The 17,840-nt window shown below is 41.1% G+C and overlaps 1 protein-coding gene across 2 annotated transcripts in view; it reads right to left on the bottom strand.

Moving 5' to 3' along the window:
- Positions 1-17,840, bottom strand: part of SERINC4 (serine incorporator 4) — a 79,207-nt gene that overhangs the window by 39,689 nt on the left and 21,678 nt on the right. For both annotated transcript variants that reach the window (XM_068275274.1, XM_068275275.1), the window contains exons 6-8: positions 8,313-8,406; positions 5,823-6,034; positions 1,544-1,639 (exon numbers count right to left, since the gene is read on the bottom strand). In XM_068275274.1, the coding sequence (XP_068131375.1) occupies positions 1,544-1,639; positions 5,823-6,034; positions 8,313-8,406 (402 nt within the window). The remainder of the gene's footprint in view (positions 1-1,543; positions 1,640-5,822; positions 6,035-8,312; positions 8,407-17,840) is intronic.

The following is a 17,840-nucleotide window of genomic DNA, read 5'->3' as shown; positions in this document are numbered from 1 at the left end:
ATGAGCGCAGTTGTTAATTCCCCACTACTGTTAGATGTTCTGCCTGGGTGTATGGCATCTCCAGAGGTGGTGGCACAACCCTCTAATCCCCAAGTAACTATACATGAGGCTAGTGACAGGTCACTAAGGCACAGAGCATCACATTATAACAGGGAACATCCAGTGTGGATATCTAAAGGTAGTGTGAGACCTGGCAGTGGACAAGGTAAGGTTGTCCTTGATCATCTTGGTCAAAAATCTATTTTTTCTTACATGCCCTATGTAAATTTTACTAATGCTCTACAATAAAAGCTACATTCTAAATTATGCAAATGCACTTTGTTGTAACGAATAATAATAATAAAAAAAATAGCATGTCTGTATTGCAATTGTTGAAAGCACTTTGCCCTTTCCATTCTGTAGAGATCATGTCAGGCAACAGTGTGTACCAGACTTGTCTCCTGACTTACAAAGTGATAGTAAAATTGATTTGCACACATACCACACATCAATTTTTCCAGTATTTACGCAACCGACGTAATGGGCCCAAATAATGTATCGCCTGTTATGTATAGAATACATGTGTTGCTTGAATATGCCTGTTATGTTGCTTGTGTTAACACAACAGTAATATTGACGTGCGTACAGTGCGCAAAGCAGTTTTACCTGTGCTTTATGGATCAGGGCCTTCATGTGTTGCCAGGTTTTAGTTTCAGCTTTTATATGCATTTTTTCAGATGGACTTCACATTTAACACTGCATAACCACTTTTGTATTTGATTTTTATCAAACACATTTTTATTTTTAGTTCCTTTACAGCAGTCATTACTAATTGTTCCACCCAGGTCTGTTTTTCATCCTTATCATCTATATACAATGAAAGACATATATTGTAGTTTTTATGTATATCACACTGCAAAAGCTCCATATGTTTGATGTAGATGTTTTTGTCTGCTATCCAAAGCAGGTGTTAAGAGTCGGGAAAGGCAGACAGGAATAATAGAGTGATAAGATGTACAAAGAAAGAAAATCACAGCTTTAGATAAAACATTTCAGAGAGACAAACCGAGAAACATTAGAAAGGTCATAGAATAAGGGGCCATTAGCAAAGAGATGAAATATGTGTAAAATAAAGTGATACTGATAATCACGGAAATACCAGAACATGATACCAAATGAGAGAAGGTGATAGAGAGTTTGTAAATGTCACAAAACTGATACACTTCTGCCAGCAGAAAAGATTAAAGGGTACACTTTACACTCGAAGCAGGAAAATGGGCTGTATTGTGAGCTAATAATAAAAGGGAATCACTGTGTTTCGCTGTGACAATTACTGTTTGATCTATTTGGGAGACTTTGATATAAAACCCCCACAATGAACACAATCCCTATTATAGAAAGAGGATGTGCTGCTGTCTCACACGGGGTCATAAAGCAGGACTGACAGACTCCAGAATGCAAAGGTTCAACTCAGGACAGACAAGCAGTATGTCAATATATGAAATCACAATGACAGTGATTGAAAAGATTCATTCTCTGCAACCTCATCACATTTTTTACTCACCTCTCTCTGGTGGCCTGCTAGACAGGGCAGAAAATGTAAGGTATGTCACATAACAACTGATGATGGAAGCCTGAAGCAATCCAGAGCGAGGCTGCTCTAGGAAACAAAACAAAACAAAAGAGAATTAAAAGTAGGAAAGTTCTCATTTAATGGACAATTAACCAAGTGATGATTTGTAACAACTTCCACAAACTCACAAATGTGGTTTAGCGATATAAAAAAGCGAAACCACCAGTCTGATGCCTGAGTTTATATTTAAACTGCTACGATCTCCAAAATTATAATAAAAGTGGATATGATATGTGTAGTGGTTGATCCTGGGCGCTTATCTAACTGCAGATATGAAACAGGAAGGACTTTATTATAGAAAGTATGATGATAAATTAATAACAAAAAGAGATTTTTTTTTATTCTTTAGATCAGAATGTAAAATTTCCTCTTAGGCCTCTTGCACACTGCACGCGATTCCGATTCAGATTCCGCTTTTTAATCAGTTTTTACATCCGATTCAGATTCCGATTTGCAGTGTGCAGGGAGCAAACTGCAAATCAGAATCTGAATCGGATGTAAAAACTGATTAAAAAGCGGAATCTGAATCGGAATCGCATGCAGTGTGCAAGAGGCCTTACAGAGGTTTTGTGACATGAAAAAGTAAGGTATACCTTGAGGCTGGTTTCACAGTGGGACGTTAAAGTCCCACGTTACAGCAGCCAGTAACGCAGCCTAACTCACAGCACTGTAAAATCAATGTTGCTGTTCACAGTGCACACGTTGCGTTACATAGTAACGCAGCACGTTTAAACAAAGTGCTGCATGCCGTACGTTATACTGGGCTAAGCAGCGTTAGACTGCTTGCACATGCTCAGCAATGTTGGAGGAGGAGGTCTCCCCTTTTCCTCCGCTGCCAGCCACATGGCTAATTAATATTCACTGCACTGTGGTGACTCGTGGTGGGACTGTAGTGTTGTCCGGATCATGAAAGAATCGTTCATTTGATCCGGATCTTTTTTGTGAGTCGAATCATCCGGATCATCACAATGAAAGATTCGGTTCACAGTGGATGTCTGTCTGGAAGAAACAGGAACATACAGAATGTACAGTGCAGGGAAAGTCCTGTCCTGCTAGTCATTTCACCCAGTCTGCTTCCCTAGTAAAATGATTCAAATGATTTGGTTCAAAGATCCGGATCTTTTCAATGATCCGATTCAAATGATCCGAATCCTTAAAAAGATCTGGACTTCCTATCACTAACCTGGAGCGGCTGCTTTGAGAGCTGCATAATGCAGCTCAATCTGACGTCCAACTTCAACACCACCATACATTGCGTTAGGGGCACGTTATGCGACCATAACATCTCTTAAAAAGCAACGTTTTGGTGTGTAAATAGCCTGAAAGGTTGCAAACAAGTACAATTAATGATGGAAAGTAAAAGTCTGGTACTTCCTTTCCAACAAAAGTAAGCGCAATACGTGCAAATAAAAGTACTGTCATCAGTATTACACAGTTACTTTTGAGTAGTATGCTAACCAAATTAGAACTCACAGCTAAATAGGCGCCATAATAATAAACAAACATTCCATATAACACAGAATAAAAAGGATAAAGTTAAGTGTCCTCTATGTCTTTGGATGTCACGATAAATGAAATAAATCATAAGTTAAATGTAACCATGGACTCCATATATCATATTAGAAATCCAAAATAACGTAAAATACTTGTTAAAGAGGCACTGTAGTGACATATTGTAGAATGCAGTAAATTCAGGATACCTACTTTTACGGTAATTTTTTTAATGATATCCGAAGTGACATGTGACATGATGAGATAGACATGTGTATGTACAGTGCCTCGCTGATAAGATATTCCCATTTGTATCTCTTTCTTACTCTCAGAAGCAATTTTCTGCTAGGAAAGTGTTTTATAGTTGGAATTTCTTATCAGTGAGGGTCACACTGTAGTCACTTCCTGTCTGAGTCAGAACTGAGTTAGCCACTTACATACCTGATATTTAACTCTTTCAGGCAGAGAAAGAAAAAAAGGAATACAGCATAGTTATTTGTGTGCTTTGCACTGTACATACATATGTCTATCTCATCATGTCACATGTCACTTCGGGTATCCTTTAATGAGCTCTCATAAAACAAACATTCCACAGAGATCACCTGACAGTACTAAAGATATCGCCATCTGTGACACATTATTAAAATGTAAATCAGGGAGAGGAAAGACTGAATAAATAATTCATAAATTAATAGTAAGAGAGAAGAATCCTGCTATACCGGCTATAGGATAAAAGTACAATTTTTATTGAAGCATGTGTGGACAAACAGTAGCTCATGTGTATCGGAGCAAACTCATGGCTCCTTAGTCATATTCATAAATTAATATTGAAAAAAAAAATAGATAAGCTACATTATTTTAATCATTACTTTATTTTCACGACAGCAGCTCTTTAAGGGCTTAATTCACTAAGACAAATAGCACGCCTTATCAAAATTAAAGCGGAATGAAAGCCAGCATTTCTTCTTTGCTCTAAAAGATTATTTACAGCATATTATATACTACCACCATTTATTTTTTTACTTTACTTTAGCTTTCAACTAGTTAAACACAGGACTTACAAGCTCCCTGCAGGGAAAGCTGGATGCATCCGAACTGGAGATAACATTATCTTGTGTTTACTTAGTTGTATTAAGTGAGGAATGTAACACATTCCCTGACTGTGCAGACTCTCCTGAACACAGACAGACACTCAGAAAGCATTTCTGCGTACATTACAAGATGAATAAACCACTTATGAATAAAATGCAAAAGCAGCTCTCAGAGCAAAAAAATTGTACTTTGAGAACTTGTCATTTCTAAATGAATAATAATGCTTATGCACAAAAGCAAATATGATAACCGTATGGCATATAAAAAGTAGGAAAACATGTTTTTATTGAATATTATGTCAGAGTTTTATACCACTTTACCACGCCTTATCAGAGTAGCATAGCAAACTTATGCCTGCTATTTGGCAATGACGAGAGCTCCATTCGCCCTGCCCTGAGCCCCTGCGGGTTCGTAGTGCTCGCTATGCTACTCTGATAAGGCGTGCTAACTTTGATAAGGCGTGCTATTTGTCTTAGTGAATCAAGCCCTAAGTGTTCAGTGAAAAATATAATACATTTAATTTATAGCTTGATGATAGTCTAAAGTAGAAGAATATCATTGAGATTCAATATATATTTTAGCAGCAGTCAGAAGTTTTAGGAACAAATTATTATTATTATTTTTTGAGGTGATTGGGGGATGTTTTGGTTCAGCAATGCTTTACCTAGACCTATATTAATGGGTTTTTAAAATATTGAACTACCTACAGAGAGTGAGACCTCCATGAACGAAAGAGGCCTCCTTTAATTGCACATACTAAAACATTTAGAATTAATATCAGAATTTAGCATTTCTAATGGACTACACTTGCTGAACTAACTAGACCATGATGTTTTATTATCAATTTTAGCCTTCCCAACTCAACAGTAAAGTGTTAAAGTGTTCTACTCACAGATCACAGTAGGAAAACGTAAGGTTAAAGTGATACCATTTATTGGCTCAGAAGATTAAAATTCCAGGCTTTCCTGACTGCTCATGTCTCTGCATCAGGCATGGTATGTAAAATGCTAATGAATGCTGGCTTCTCATTGGTTGCCACTGCGATTAAGTACGTCAGTGATCTTTGCAACATGCTGTTAAATTAAGCCCATAGAAAGTATCCTGTTGTATTCTAATAGCCCAAGTAAAAGCCTTTGCACAATGTCCTGGCGGCTTCATAACTGCAGGGGATACAAACATCAAAGCAGGATGATGCTCAGAGTCCCTTTTGGTACAAATGTCAAGATACGAGAATACCATTCACATGCTAAGTAGACAAAGTCATGACCTCACATGGCCTCACTATATGATTTGTGCCAATAGGATTACTAAAGGCGGTAGTAGAGAAATAACAGCTCTGATGTGGTTTAAGTAAGTTTATTTATTTGATGGTCAGAGGGCAAACACTTTTCAGACAGGACCAAAAAACAAGAAAGTCACAGTTTGCATTAGACCGAAAAATAGAACTCATACTTCCTGCATTCCTTGCAAGCTATGGCTTTTTTATAGCTGATCTTTCTCTAGTAAACTGAAATCTCTATTATTACCTACGGGCTACTGTTCTATGGGCACTGCCACTGGCCTTTATTGAATGCATCCCTCATCTCCCTCTTTCACTGCAGAGCATCAGTTTAAAGGAAAGACTTACTGAGCTGTACGCAGGGAGTGACTGAAACAAAGGACATGATTATACACAAGATGATGTTAATATTGATCAATCCTTTGTTCAGCAGGCAGCCAGCTGGATGGGTGAAGAATTTGTACAGGAAATAGAAGGCCAGAGAGGCAAAGGAATAGAAGAGTAGTGTGGCCACAACAACAGCAATGTACCAGCGTTTGTCTTTAGAAGCACCAGTCAGCCTGAAAGGAAAAGAAGTGGAAAGGCATTCAAAGGTTTTAATAACAGCATATGTTAAAACCCTAGTTCATCCTCCCATATTGTTCATTGTAAAGGTGAATGGGGGACTATGGCATTGTTCACACAAAATTCATATTTGATGCAGTCATTCCAGAGAGGCATATGAACCAGAATCTACTGAGAGAACTGAAAGCTACCAGGAGAGTGGATGTTCTCCAACTAGTGAACAGCTTTAATGGCTCATACACACGGGGTACGGCTTGCGCCGCAACCACGTGGCACGCGCGTGTTGCGGCGACAGGTCGCCCGTGTGTATGATGCGCACGCCCCGAACCGTCGCCCGTCGGAGCTGTCGCCAGGCGATTGACATGTTTAATTGCCGGCTACAGCTGTCGCCGCAACTGTCGCTAGTCCGCGTGTGTATGCGGACTAGCGACAGGAAACACAATGCAAGTGAATGGAGCATCCGGCCGGGGGATGCTCCATTCACAGACAGCTTCCGCCGCATCTCTGCCTTTCTGGTGAGACGTGTGGATAGCTGACGCCGCCAGGGAGCTGTCGCTCCCTGGTCCCTTGTAGCCATGCAAAGGGGGACAATTGTCCCCCGTGTGTATGTAGCTTTACTCCCCAGCACAGGGCTATTCCCACCCATGTCCTCCCTTTGTTGCTTAGAGATTCATGCTTCATGGCCAGCACTGCAGCGTGCTAGTGTCTTCTTCCTACCCAATGTCTCACTGTTCACTGTACAAGAAAGCATTTAACCCTTTGACTAATAAATTACATACTGTATGTAAAGAGTTAACAGACATTTGATGGTACTATGTTGGTGAAATTTGGGTCTTTATTAACTGACCCAATTTATACCCTCAATATTCCCAGGGTTTATAAACCGACACAAGAGCGGACCTGAAAAGATAACTTAATGTTTTTCTCCTGGAACTTTGAGTCCACCAGGAGAAAAGCGCAATACAAATGTTTGTGTTTGTTGTTGTGTTTGTGTTTGACGTGACATGTAACATGAGGAGATAAACTTTTACCGGTATGTGCAGTCCCTGTCCTAAAACTAGCGTGTGCTACTTTGTTTTTCTCACATGTTTTACTGCAGTTGGACTCACTGATAACTAATTAGGGATCATAGAACTCCTGTGTGGCTGAGAAAAACACACTTCTCAGAGCAGGAAACATAAAAAATCAATAGTTGAAGATTTGTCTCTATGAAAGTTGAACAAACATAAAAAAAAAAGTAATCATTTGCAGTACTTAGAGTGCAGTACTCTTATGTCACTGTAGGTGGCGCAGACATATGTATCAACATCTTAACGCTTTCCACCTTTAAAACCAAAATAAGACTATGTGATTGCAGGAAGGCTCTATTTAGGAGCGGGTCTATACAGAGAATTGTTTATCTCATCAGTTTATTTTCACTTCAGGTTTGCTTTAATGAAAGGGCTCTAAGCATAAGCTACTGCCTGGGAGTTCCCTGATTTCCAATTGCAGCAGCACCAAGGGATTACAATGCTGAATTGTACAAAAGCAACACAGAGTCACTCCACATCACCTTTATTTAGAATCCCCCATTGTGTTTCCGAACAGATCAATGCAAACTGTTTAAGAAGATCAATAGCTCAGACAACGGAAACAGTGCAGGTCCTGCAAGATTTATATATAGACTTTTCTTTAGCTTTGTTTACTTCAACACCCTAAAATATGTATAACTGCCCATGCATGCTTCTAATAAATTAGTGTCTATGATGCAAAATTCTAGGCAAAGAATTTCTCCTCTCTTACACCATGTCAACACTGCCCCCAGGTGGTTACAAAGTCTATTACATGAGAAGAGCAATAGTAGTGTATTTTGTTAGCAATTAGAATTTTAGCAGTAATGTTCAGACCTTTTACAGGCTAGCTCAATAGATACAAAATGCTATCTTTCAATATATTGTATATATCTTTCCAAGATGGGAGCATAAAAAAGCATATATAATATACTGAAAACTTGATCTTTTTGATAAAGCAAATAAATAGTATTCATGCTGTTACACATTTTATTCATATTACTTTTGTTACTGTAATGACCAATTCTGTATTTTGTACTGATTATTTTGTAACAACTCTGTATTTTGTATATTGGTTTACACCATTTTCTGTATTATTTTGTAGCCCATGTTTGTTAATTATTTTGTACACCATCGTGGAATATGTTGGTGTTTTATAAATCAATAATAATAATAATGATAGTAATAAAAAGCTGTCTGTTCTAGGAGTAGACAAACATCTTACCAGTTCTTGTTCCAGGTATGAGCAAATGCAGTTATCAGAATTAACTGTATGAGAACAAATGAGAATCCACCACACACTCCGATATAATGCCACACTGTGGGGAAAAAAACACTTGTGAAAGTGGATGTGACAGAAGCGTGTTACACTGAGCAGCTGTTATTTTCTATATATTAGTGTTATTTTCTATTATTCTATAATGCTGACATAGGTGACACTTTACCAAGGGCTCAAAACAACTTACATCTGTCTTTTTCTCCAAAAGAGCTCAGTCTACTATATGTACCTCATATACTCTGGGGTCAGGTTCATCACTTCCTAACTATCCTGCCAGTGTGATTCTTTCCAGTAATCCCTCCTTGAAAAATCTGAGTTTTGGCTAAAATCTAATCTGCAGACAGGTAGCAGCAGGCTTGGTATAATGTTTTCTCCCATCATCCATAACGGCGCTGGAGACTTGGGTGCAGGATTCAGCCGGTATATGGCTGATCCTGCTGCCGCACAAGTCCCGACCGTATTAAATACTATTCCCCCTCCAGGCCGCCATGGATGGTGGGAAATGAAATAACTTGGCTTCCAGCAATTGCTGGAAGCCGAATTATTATGTTTTAAAAGTAACTTCTGCTCCGTCTTCTGACGGCACTGAAGTTACCGTACTCCCTGTGCGCTGCTATAGCCATAATTCCTATTACGGCCTATGGTGGCGCCAGCTGCACCCAAATCTCCTGCGCTGCGCCCAAATCTCCTGCGTTGCGCCCAAATCTCCTGCGCTGGTTTCAGCGTGTTCGCCTCCCATTCCCTCCTATTTCCTGCTCCATTCTCTCTAACTTATACAGTCATGGCCAACTCCACCCCTCAAGGGCCAAGGTCCTTACACATTTATTTCTGGCACAGCTCAAATTAACTTACATTCACTCAGATTAGAGGATCTAACCCACTCTAAACCTTATCCTCTGACATGTTTACAGATGTATTACATATACTGTACACATAGTTCATTTATTACTGTACAATTCTTCCATTATGGTTACCAGTTATCTTTCCAGTGTGAGCTCTTATAATCCTCAGAATTGTATTTAATGTAGCAAATCAGTATTGTACTTTTCATAACGAATTTATGTTCTGAAAACATAAAAAAATAATAATTTTCTGGAGATTTAGCATCAAGAATCCAGCGCCCCACAGAGACACAATTACCAATATATAGCAGATTGCTGAAGCTGGAGAGAGCTTAGCTCACTCGCTGCTACTGAGAATTAGAATAGAATAGTTATAGTAAAAGCGGACCTGAACTCAGAACTCCCTCTCTGCTCTAAAAAATATGCAACACATAATAACCTTTAAACAAAAAATATTTCTTTGTTACAGCTGATACAAATCCTACAGTAAATCTACAGTGGGTCTACTTCCTGCTTTTATGGAAGCAGACATATTGTTAACATCCTGTGTTTACCATTTAGCTCTCTGCCATGGCAGGTAGCTGACACAGCTGAGGGATCAAATTACAACTTGTGCTTAGTCCCAGATGAGGGGGAATTAGACAGGCTAAACTCTCTAAATACATTCAGGGTGCGTTTCTATATGTTTTCCTTCTGTCCTGTACAAGAGATCAGGTCCACTGTAATAAACACAATAAACAGGACTGAAACTTTTTCTGTGAAAACTCACAATGAAATAAAAAAAAAAAAATGATATTCCTGCCATGGCACACAATACAATACGTTATAAATTCAGTTGCAAATGTAAGATTCAGTTCTGCGTGATTAATCACCAGCTGAAAGGTTCAGCATAAAATACACAATACAGTGTTGGGAATATATCACCAAGCCTTTGCTATAGGACTTATTTTCTTTCGCGTTCATCAGGCCAAGCTCATATCTGTCTCACCGACTACGTCTTTAGCTTGATCACCAATTCCTTTAAGCTGTCACTAATCTTGAAATAAAGACCAATCAATGTGATGGAGTATTTTGAAGCATCTCCAAAATCAATATAAATGTTCCTATGCCACGGAGGATTTAAAGATGAATTTTACTGTATGGAGCAGAACAGCTATCAAATTACTTTTCCCACACATTCATTACTGGCTCAGTCCAGACAACACTGATTTCAGCTACAAGTGGAAGTTGGTGGGAAACATCGGCTGCCTTTCCTGGCAGGATCTCTGCTGTGGAGCTCCAAGCTGTGAAGTCACCACCATGGAGTTTTACAAAGTATAACAATTGGGATTGCGTAATACAGTATGTAGTTGATCTCGCCAACAACTTTTACATTTCTGTGTCACCTATTGATTATCATGCATTCCACCGCTGTGTTCCCGCAGACGTCCGACGGTAATGCGCTGTTGACTTTGTGGAAGGTCGGCAGCCAATAGGAAACTTCTGGTGCAACACAACGCGGCGGGGTAAGTGTACTAGGCCCAATAGACTTTCATTGCCGTTGCTTTGCCCTTCCTGCAGAGAGGGGTACCCTCTCTGCAGCTCAATGAAAGCGTCTACGTGTAAAAGGGGCCTCAAGGATAACAATACTTTTGTGAACATTTAAAAAGGATGAAGATACTTAAGCATGTAAGTACAATTATCTGTTTGTCAGAATCAGATTTATTTCGCCAAGTGCACCAGTTGACACACTCGGAATTGTTTGTGGTACACATCGGCATAAAGCATAGTACAAAGGCATTAGAAGCATAGTAGTGAAAAAGCATTCAATGACGACAGACAAAGACATTAAAACCAGGTAGTGCAAATACATGTACAGACAAGGGAATTTAGGTATTGTAGTGCACACTACATGCGGTAACCACAGAATAGGTAAACATTAATTTAGGCCTGGGTCACAGATGTGCTATTTAGTTTTCCTGTGTGTGTGTGACTTGAGTTCAGAAGGCACACTGGGGGAAAAAAAGAGTTCCTGTACCTGGAGGTTTTGGTGGAAATAGCCCTGTAGCGATGGTCTGAGCGCATGCGGTTGATGAAGCGGCTGCCAGGATGGTGTGGGTCATTTGTGATCCTGTAAGCCCTTGTTCTCAGTCTGAATGCGTGGAGGAGGTCCAGAGGTGGCAGGGGTGAACCAATTATTCTTTCCGCTGCATTGATTACTCTTTGTAGTCTGTACCTGTCACTCGTGGTGGCTCCCCCATACCACACGATGGTGGATGAGCACAGGACTGACTCGATGGTGGCAGTGTAGAAGCTAGACAGCAGCTCCTGCGGCATACCAAACTTCCTGAGTTGTCTTAGGAAGAACAGCCGTTGCTGCGCCTTCTTTTGGCATTAAGTGGTGTTTTCACTCCATCTCAGGTCATTGGTGTTGGTGGTGCCCAGAAACTGAACATTTGATACTCTGGTGACTTCAGTGCCTTCGATGAATACCGGGCTGAGTGAGGGGGGACTTTTCCTGAAGTCGATAACCAACTCGACGGTCTTTGCAGCGTTTAGGACAAGCATGTTGTCCTTACACCAGTTGCAGATTCGCTCAATCTCACTGCGGTAGGTGCATTCGTCCTCTCCACTGATGAGACCAAGGATGGTGGTGTCATCTGCAAATTTAATTACCTTAACGCAGTCAGCAGTTGAGGTACATCTGTTTGTATACAGGGAAAACAGGATCGGAGACAGTACGCAGCCTTGGGGGGCGCCAGTATTTGTGGTCCTCATTTGGGAGAGGCAGCTGCCAAGTTTAACCTGTTGCGTCCTGTTTGTGAGGAAGTCCTTGATCCAGGTGCAGAGATTTCCGTCAAGCCCAAGTTGCGGTAAGTTGTTGTACAGGATGTTCGGGCAGATCGTATTGAAAGCAGAGCTAATGTCTAGGATGAGGATCCTGGCGTAGGTGTTGGGTATGTCCAGATGTTCCATGATATATGCCAGGCTGATGTTGATGGCATCCTCTATGGACCTGTTTGCCCTGTATGCAAATTGAAGTGGATCTAGGAGAGCGTTGGTGGAGTTTTTCAGATGGGTGAGGAGGACCAATTTTTCAAGGATCTTCATGACAGTTGAGGTAAGGGCCACGGGTCTGTAGTTGTTGAGATCCGTAACACCTGTTTTTTTGGGTACTGGTATGATGGTGGACCTTTTAAGGCAGGAAGGTACCTTGCCAGCCGACAGGGAATTCTGAAAAATGGAGGTCAGCACGGGGGCTAGCTGGCTAGCGCAGGATCTCAGGCACATAGATGACAAGCCGTCTGGGCCAGAGGCTTTCCTAGGATTTCGTTTCCGGAGGTGCCTGAGTACGTCAGACACCTGGACTACTGCTGGTTCTGGGAGGGCACTGCTAGTACTAGGAGAGGTGGGGGTTGCCCAATGGGTGGCCCTCGGGTTTCCTACATGGGTTGGTTGATGTTCAAACCTGCAGTAGAATTCCCCAAGTACATCATAACATTAAACTGGATCTCCTATGTAGGATATCCAGAAACACAGACAGGTTTGGCCACTGTAGCCTTGTTCCCTCCATTCTGTACTGGCAGTTGCATATGCAGTTGCATACTAAATCATAAACAACACAGTTTCTAAAGTACCAAGTGCCTAAAAGGTCTTATGCCTGGTATACACCATTAAATCGATTAGGTCTGACAGGTCCAATTTGACACCTGATTGTTTTTCTGGTCGATTTTGTATAGAAGTGATCGAAAAACTGATCAGTAAAATTATCAGACATTAGATTGGATCTGTCAGAAATATTCGATTTGACCCGTCTATAAAATGAGAAATTGCATGGTGCATGCCCGGCATTATACTCCAACTGCCATTTATCCAACTAAACACAAATCTGATAATATTTCCTCACCAAAACAGTGTCTAAGATATACTGTATAATTGTAACGTTTGCGGGTTTTCTATCTCCGTGGTCAGCGCACAAGATGCGCGCTAACACAGCGGAAATCCTCCACAAGCGTATATTTAAATAGTACCCAGCTTGGATGCAGTGCACCAGTAGAGGGCAATTTCCACCGGCAGATGGAGCTGTGGAGTGCAGACGAGCACAGCCTCTGAACGTCCACAGATGCCAGATGGGAATTGTACGAATAAAGGCAAAGCAGGGCAGGATAGCCCTCAAAGAGAGAGAGCACAGAGACAGACTAAATGTGTGTTCCCCAATCTAGTCGCCACCCAGCGACGGCGAACACCCATCCGCAGAAACAAAGCAGGAACACAATCGCAGGAGAGAGGCGATTGCCAGAAGTGAAACAAGGCTGAAAACAGAGCACGAGAGTAGCAAAGGCACAGCAAAAAACAATCAGAAGATAAAGAAAATAACAAACGCTAGCTAAACGCGAACACCGCACTCATTCGCAACAGCGAACGCGTTTCAGCACGATCACCACGCGTTAAGCACCGAGTGATAAGCGTGCCACCCTAACTAACCAATGACACACAACACGAAATAGAGAACGCGAACGCTTGCTAACGGTTACCCCACCGAGCCTACAGCAAGCGTTCGTATCTGACAAGACAGAGAGAAGGAGCAGCCAGCAGCAACCGCAGCTCTGGCCTACACTCCCAGACAGAGTTCAGAAGGAACCACCGCTGCTACCGCTAGAGCGAGTGCGATCCAAACAGACAAACAGATGGGGATACCAGCAGCAATCGCTGCTCTGGTTAGCACCCCTGAGGCAGAATACAGAAGGAGGCACTGCCACTACCACTAGGGCGAGTGCGATCCAGACAGATGGAGCAGGCAGTAGCAACCGCAGCTCTGGCCTACACTCCCAGACAGACAGAACGATTTCCTGTCGACCGCTCAGCGACAGGACAATCGCAGTGGAGAGACAACACAGGCAAAACAGATAATGCAACCTGACTGCACTAGAAGAGCTGCCTAGTGCAGTCCCCAGGAATTACTCTAAGATAAACTTTAACAAACAAACAGGGCTGATACTCTAGGAGAGTTCATTAGTAACAAACCATGAAGATGACCAGCAAGGGATTCTGGGAGAACATGGTATTTATACTGCCAGCCTTCAAAGGAGGCAGCTAGGCAATCTGCATAACAAATATATGCAAATTCCTCAGCAGCAGAGCAGGTCTGAAACTTACAAAGTAAAGACAGGTCTCTTTTCCAGAGACCTGCAGCCCTCAGACTTAAGGAATGGTCAAACAGCTGTCTGTCTGTGCCGACTTCTGAGCGGATCATTACAATAATAAGCTAGTATGAGTTGTGACTTTCCAGTACACATTCAAAACTGAAATATGGATTAAGCAGGTCCTTTACTACACAACATTTTAAATGAATTAAATATTTGAATTGATAATCATTTTGAATGGCAACACAAATCAATTAAAAATTCTTATCAAATTATTGATTGGATTGAAAATTGAAGGTGGTAACTTTAATCTACCATGCACAAAGCGATGAGATGGGATATTGATGGCTGCAGACTTTTAATTGCAATGGGAGGTACAAAGCTAGCAGTGGGTGAAGCTATTTCTGCTGAAATCTAATAGATATCACATAGTTCAAAGTAGCAAAATGACTGCGCCACAAGTGATTTCCGATCAGAAAGTAAATGATCAGAGTAATCAAATCTGCCAGAAATCTACTGCACAAAATGCTGCATCGATCGTAATTGTAATCAATTACGGCACAAAACCAATTGAAATTATAATCCAATCAGGATGGGAAATGTTGGTTGACTGGATTCTACTGATTTGTGATGGCTCTTCTGGCACTTGCTATGCCCAAAGCCACTGGAACAATTCACTACTCAGAAAATCTAGGGCTCGATTTAGTGGTAATAAATGGCGGTAAAATTGCTGTACGCTGATAGTGATTGATGTGCGCTGAAAGTGATAGTGTGCTCATGGTAATTTTACAGGTGTTTACATAACAACGTAATGTGTGTTGTGCAATTAGCGCAAAATACATCATGTCCACAACTCACATGCTATTTCTGTAATGCAGATTACACCATTTGCTATTAGTTTAGTAAGTTAACCCCTTTGTCAGTTATTTTTGCCATATTTAAAAAGTGTCAATAAAGGTCAAATCTTCAGTGACATTGTGCACTTACATCTAACTTCTGAGTGAAAAGGAGGGAGATTAAAAAGCTGTCTGCCATGCAATTTAAAATACATCACCCAGAGTGCTTGGTTTGTGTTGTCTTCTGTGTGGAGTCAACAACAATAACAACAAAACATTTGTAAAGCGCTTTTCTCCCGTAGGACCCAAAGCACATAAGCTTGCCTCAGATCAGTACATAGTGATGTGTACAGGGGGAAAAGTCATGTGATTATAAATGCCAGACTGAACAGGTGGCTTTTCAGTTTTGATTTAAACATGTTGATGGTTGGAGCTGTCTTGATTAAGTTTGGCAAGGCATTCCACAGGGTAGGGGCAGCATGACAAAAGGCTCTGGTTCCAAAGGTTTTTAGTTGGACTCTGAGGGTGGTCAAGTTATTGGATCCTTTTGAGCTGAGGTTATGGATGGGTGACGCAGTTGCAACAAATCCTTCAGGTATACGGGGCCTAGGTCGTGTAAGGATTTGAATGTTAGCATGCCAATTTTGAGAATGATTCTCCATTTTATGGGTAGCCACTGCCAGTGTAGTGAGCAATGGATTTGTGTTATTTGGCAGAGGTGGGGTTGGCTTGTTAACAGTCTTATGGCAGCATTGTGTACTAGCTGTGGGCGGTGTAGGTTTTTGTTTGCAAGGCCGGCATTAAAGGAAATGTCCGAGCTGGAAAAAAAAAGACATCTACTTACCTGGGGCTTCCTCCAGCCCCTGGCAGCCTACATGTCCCTCACCACAGCTCCGGTGTCAGAACTACAGCGCCTGCGCAATACACTCCAGACCACATGAACGTGATTAACAGTGACTCTTGCGCAGGCGCAGAAGATACTGACCTGGCGAGGTCGCCATCACGAACAGAGAGGCCCCAGGCCACAGGCTGGAAACGGAGCTGCAGCAAGGGACATGTCGGCTGCCAGGGGCTGGAGGAAGCCCCAGGTAAGAAGTATTTTTCTTCCAGCTTTGAGGGCACTGCAATAGTCCAGCTGTGATGTGATAAAGGCCTAAACTAGGTTGGAAGATCCTCTGAAGGAATAAGGGGCTTAATTTTTGCAATGTTCCTTAGGTGAAAAAATGGATTTCACAACAGCTGAAATTTGATTACTTAAAGGGGTACTATGGCGAAAAATTGCAAAATTTAAAATATGTGCAAACATAGACAAATAAGAAGTACGACAGTCTAAAACCTGTCGCTTCTGTCAGATTTCTACTACCTACTGTAAGTGACAGCAACATAGGAGAAAAGTAATTTATGGCTCATTTTACTCTGGATAAAACGTACTTCTTATTTGTCTATGTTTGCACATATTTTAAATTTTATAAATTTTCGCCATAGTGCCCCTTTAAAGAGGAGCTGTTAGGTATAAGGTCTCAGAGAAAATAAACACATATATCAGTAGCTAAATATTGGCTGTACTTACATTACATATGCATTTCACTGTCCACGTTTGGATTTCACAGAATTTTTATATAGTATATGCAGAGATTGATGCTCCTGACAGCTCATGGCAGGTTCCATGTTTGTCTGTCTCCTATGAAGCCAAATGTGTCGTCATGTCCTGCCTGCTTCCTGATGATTCCACTCACAGAAAAGCTCGTACTGAATAACAGTACTGTGCAGTGAATATTAATTAGCCATGTGCCTAGGAACAATAGCGGACTCCTGCAGTGTACTCTGCCTGGAGATTTATCAGTGCTGTGCGCTGGACTGAGTTGCATGCTATTGTAACTTGACCCTGTAACTTCTCATTAGCAGCCGAGGGGAGGGCCCCAGAATGCTTTGCAGTATGGTATGCGGCTTTCGGCTTCTTAAGAGCTTGGGTCTAACAGCTTTGCTGATAAGCACACATCAAATGAAAGAGAGATTTTTATCTTCAGTATTGCCTTTTTTGCTTCCTTCTAAACTGTTTAACACAGGAGAATAGAGGTTTAAATTAGCTTTTGCAGCCTGACAGATACTCTTTAAGTTTAATTCCCCATCAATCAGCACACCCAAGCTGCACAGTAGGTCTGAGTTCCCTACCCTCAATGGTGCTGACCATTATATATATATATATATATATATATATATATATATATATATATATATATATATATATATATATATATATATATATATTGTATATAAATATATATATATTCTCTTATTTTACATTCAAAGGTTAAGCACAAGCCTTTATTAATCTATTTCGTCCTACTTCCATGGCCTGCCAGAGGGAGACAAGAACTACTGTACACATTAGCATAGAGAAAAGCTTTTGATCAGCAGGGCAGGGGGTGTGTGTAGCTTGCACAATGTGCTTCAAAGACTTTACAGAAGTCACAGATTCTATCTTCACACCTTCCCTGTGGATAAATAATTGACAGTTAGAATAGGAGGGGGGAACATGGCAGCTCCTATCGCTATCAGAAACAAAGGCAAAAAAGTGGTGATTGGTCCCCTTTAGAGGGAACCAGAGACGCCAGAAAAAAGATTTTATACATACCTGGGGCTTCCTCCAGCCCCATACGCACGGATCGATCT

The sequence above is a fragment of the Hyperolius riggenbachi genome, chromosome 3 (assembly GCF_040937935.1).
Source record: "Hyperolius riggenbachi isolate aHypRig1 chromosome 3, aHypRig1.pri, whole genome shotgun sequence".
NCBI lineage: Eukaryota > Metazoa > Chordata > Amphibia > Anura > Hyperoliidae > Hyperolius > Hyperolius riggenbachi.
The sequence above is the reverse complement of the archived record's forward strand: the minus strand, read 5'-3'. Positions and strand labels throughout refer to the sequence as shown.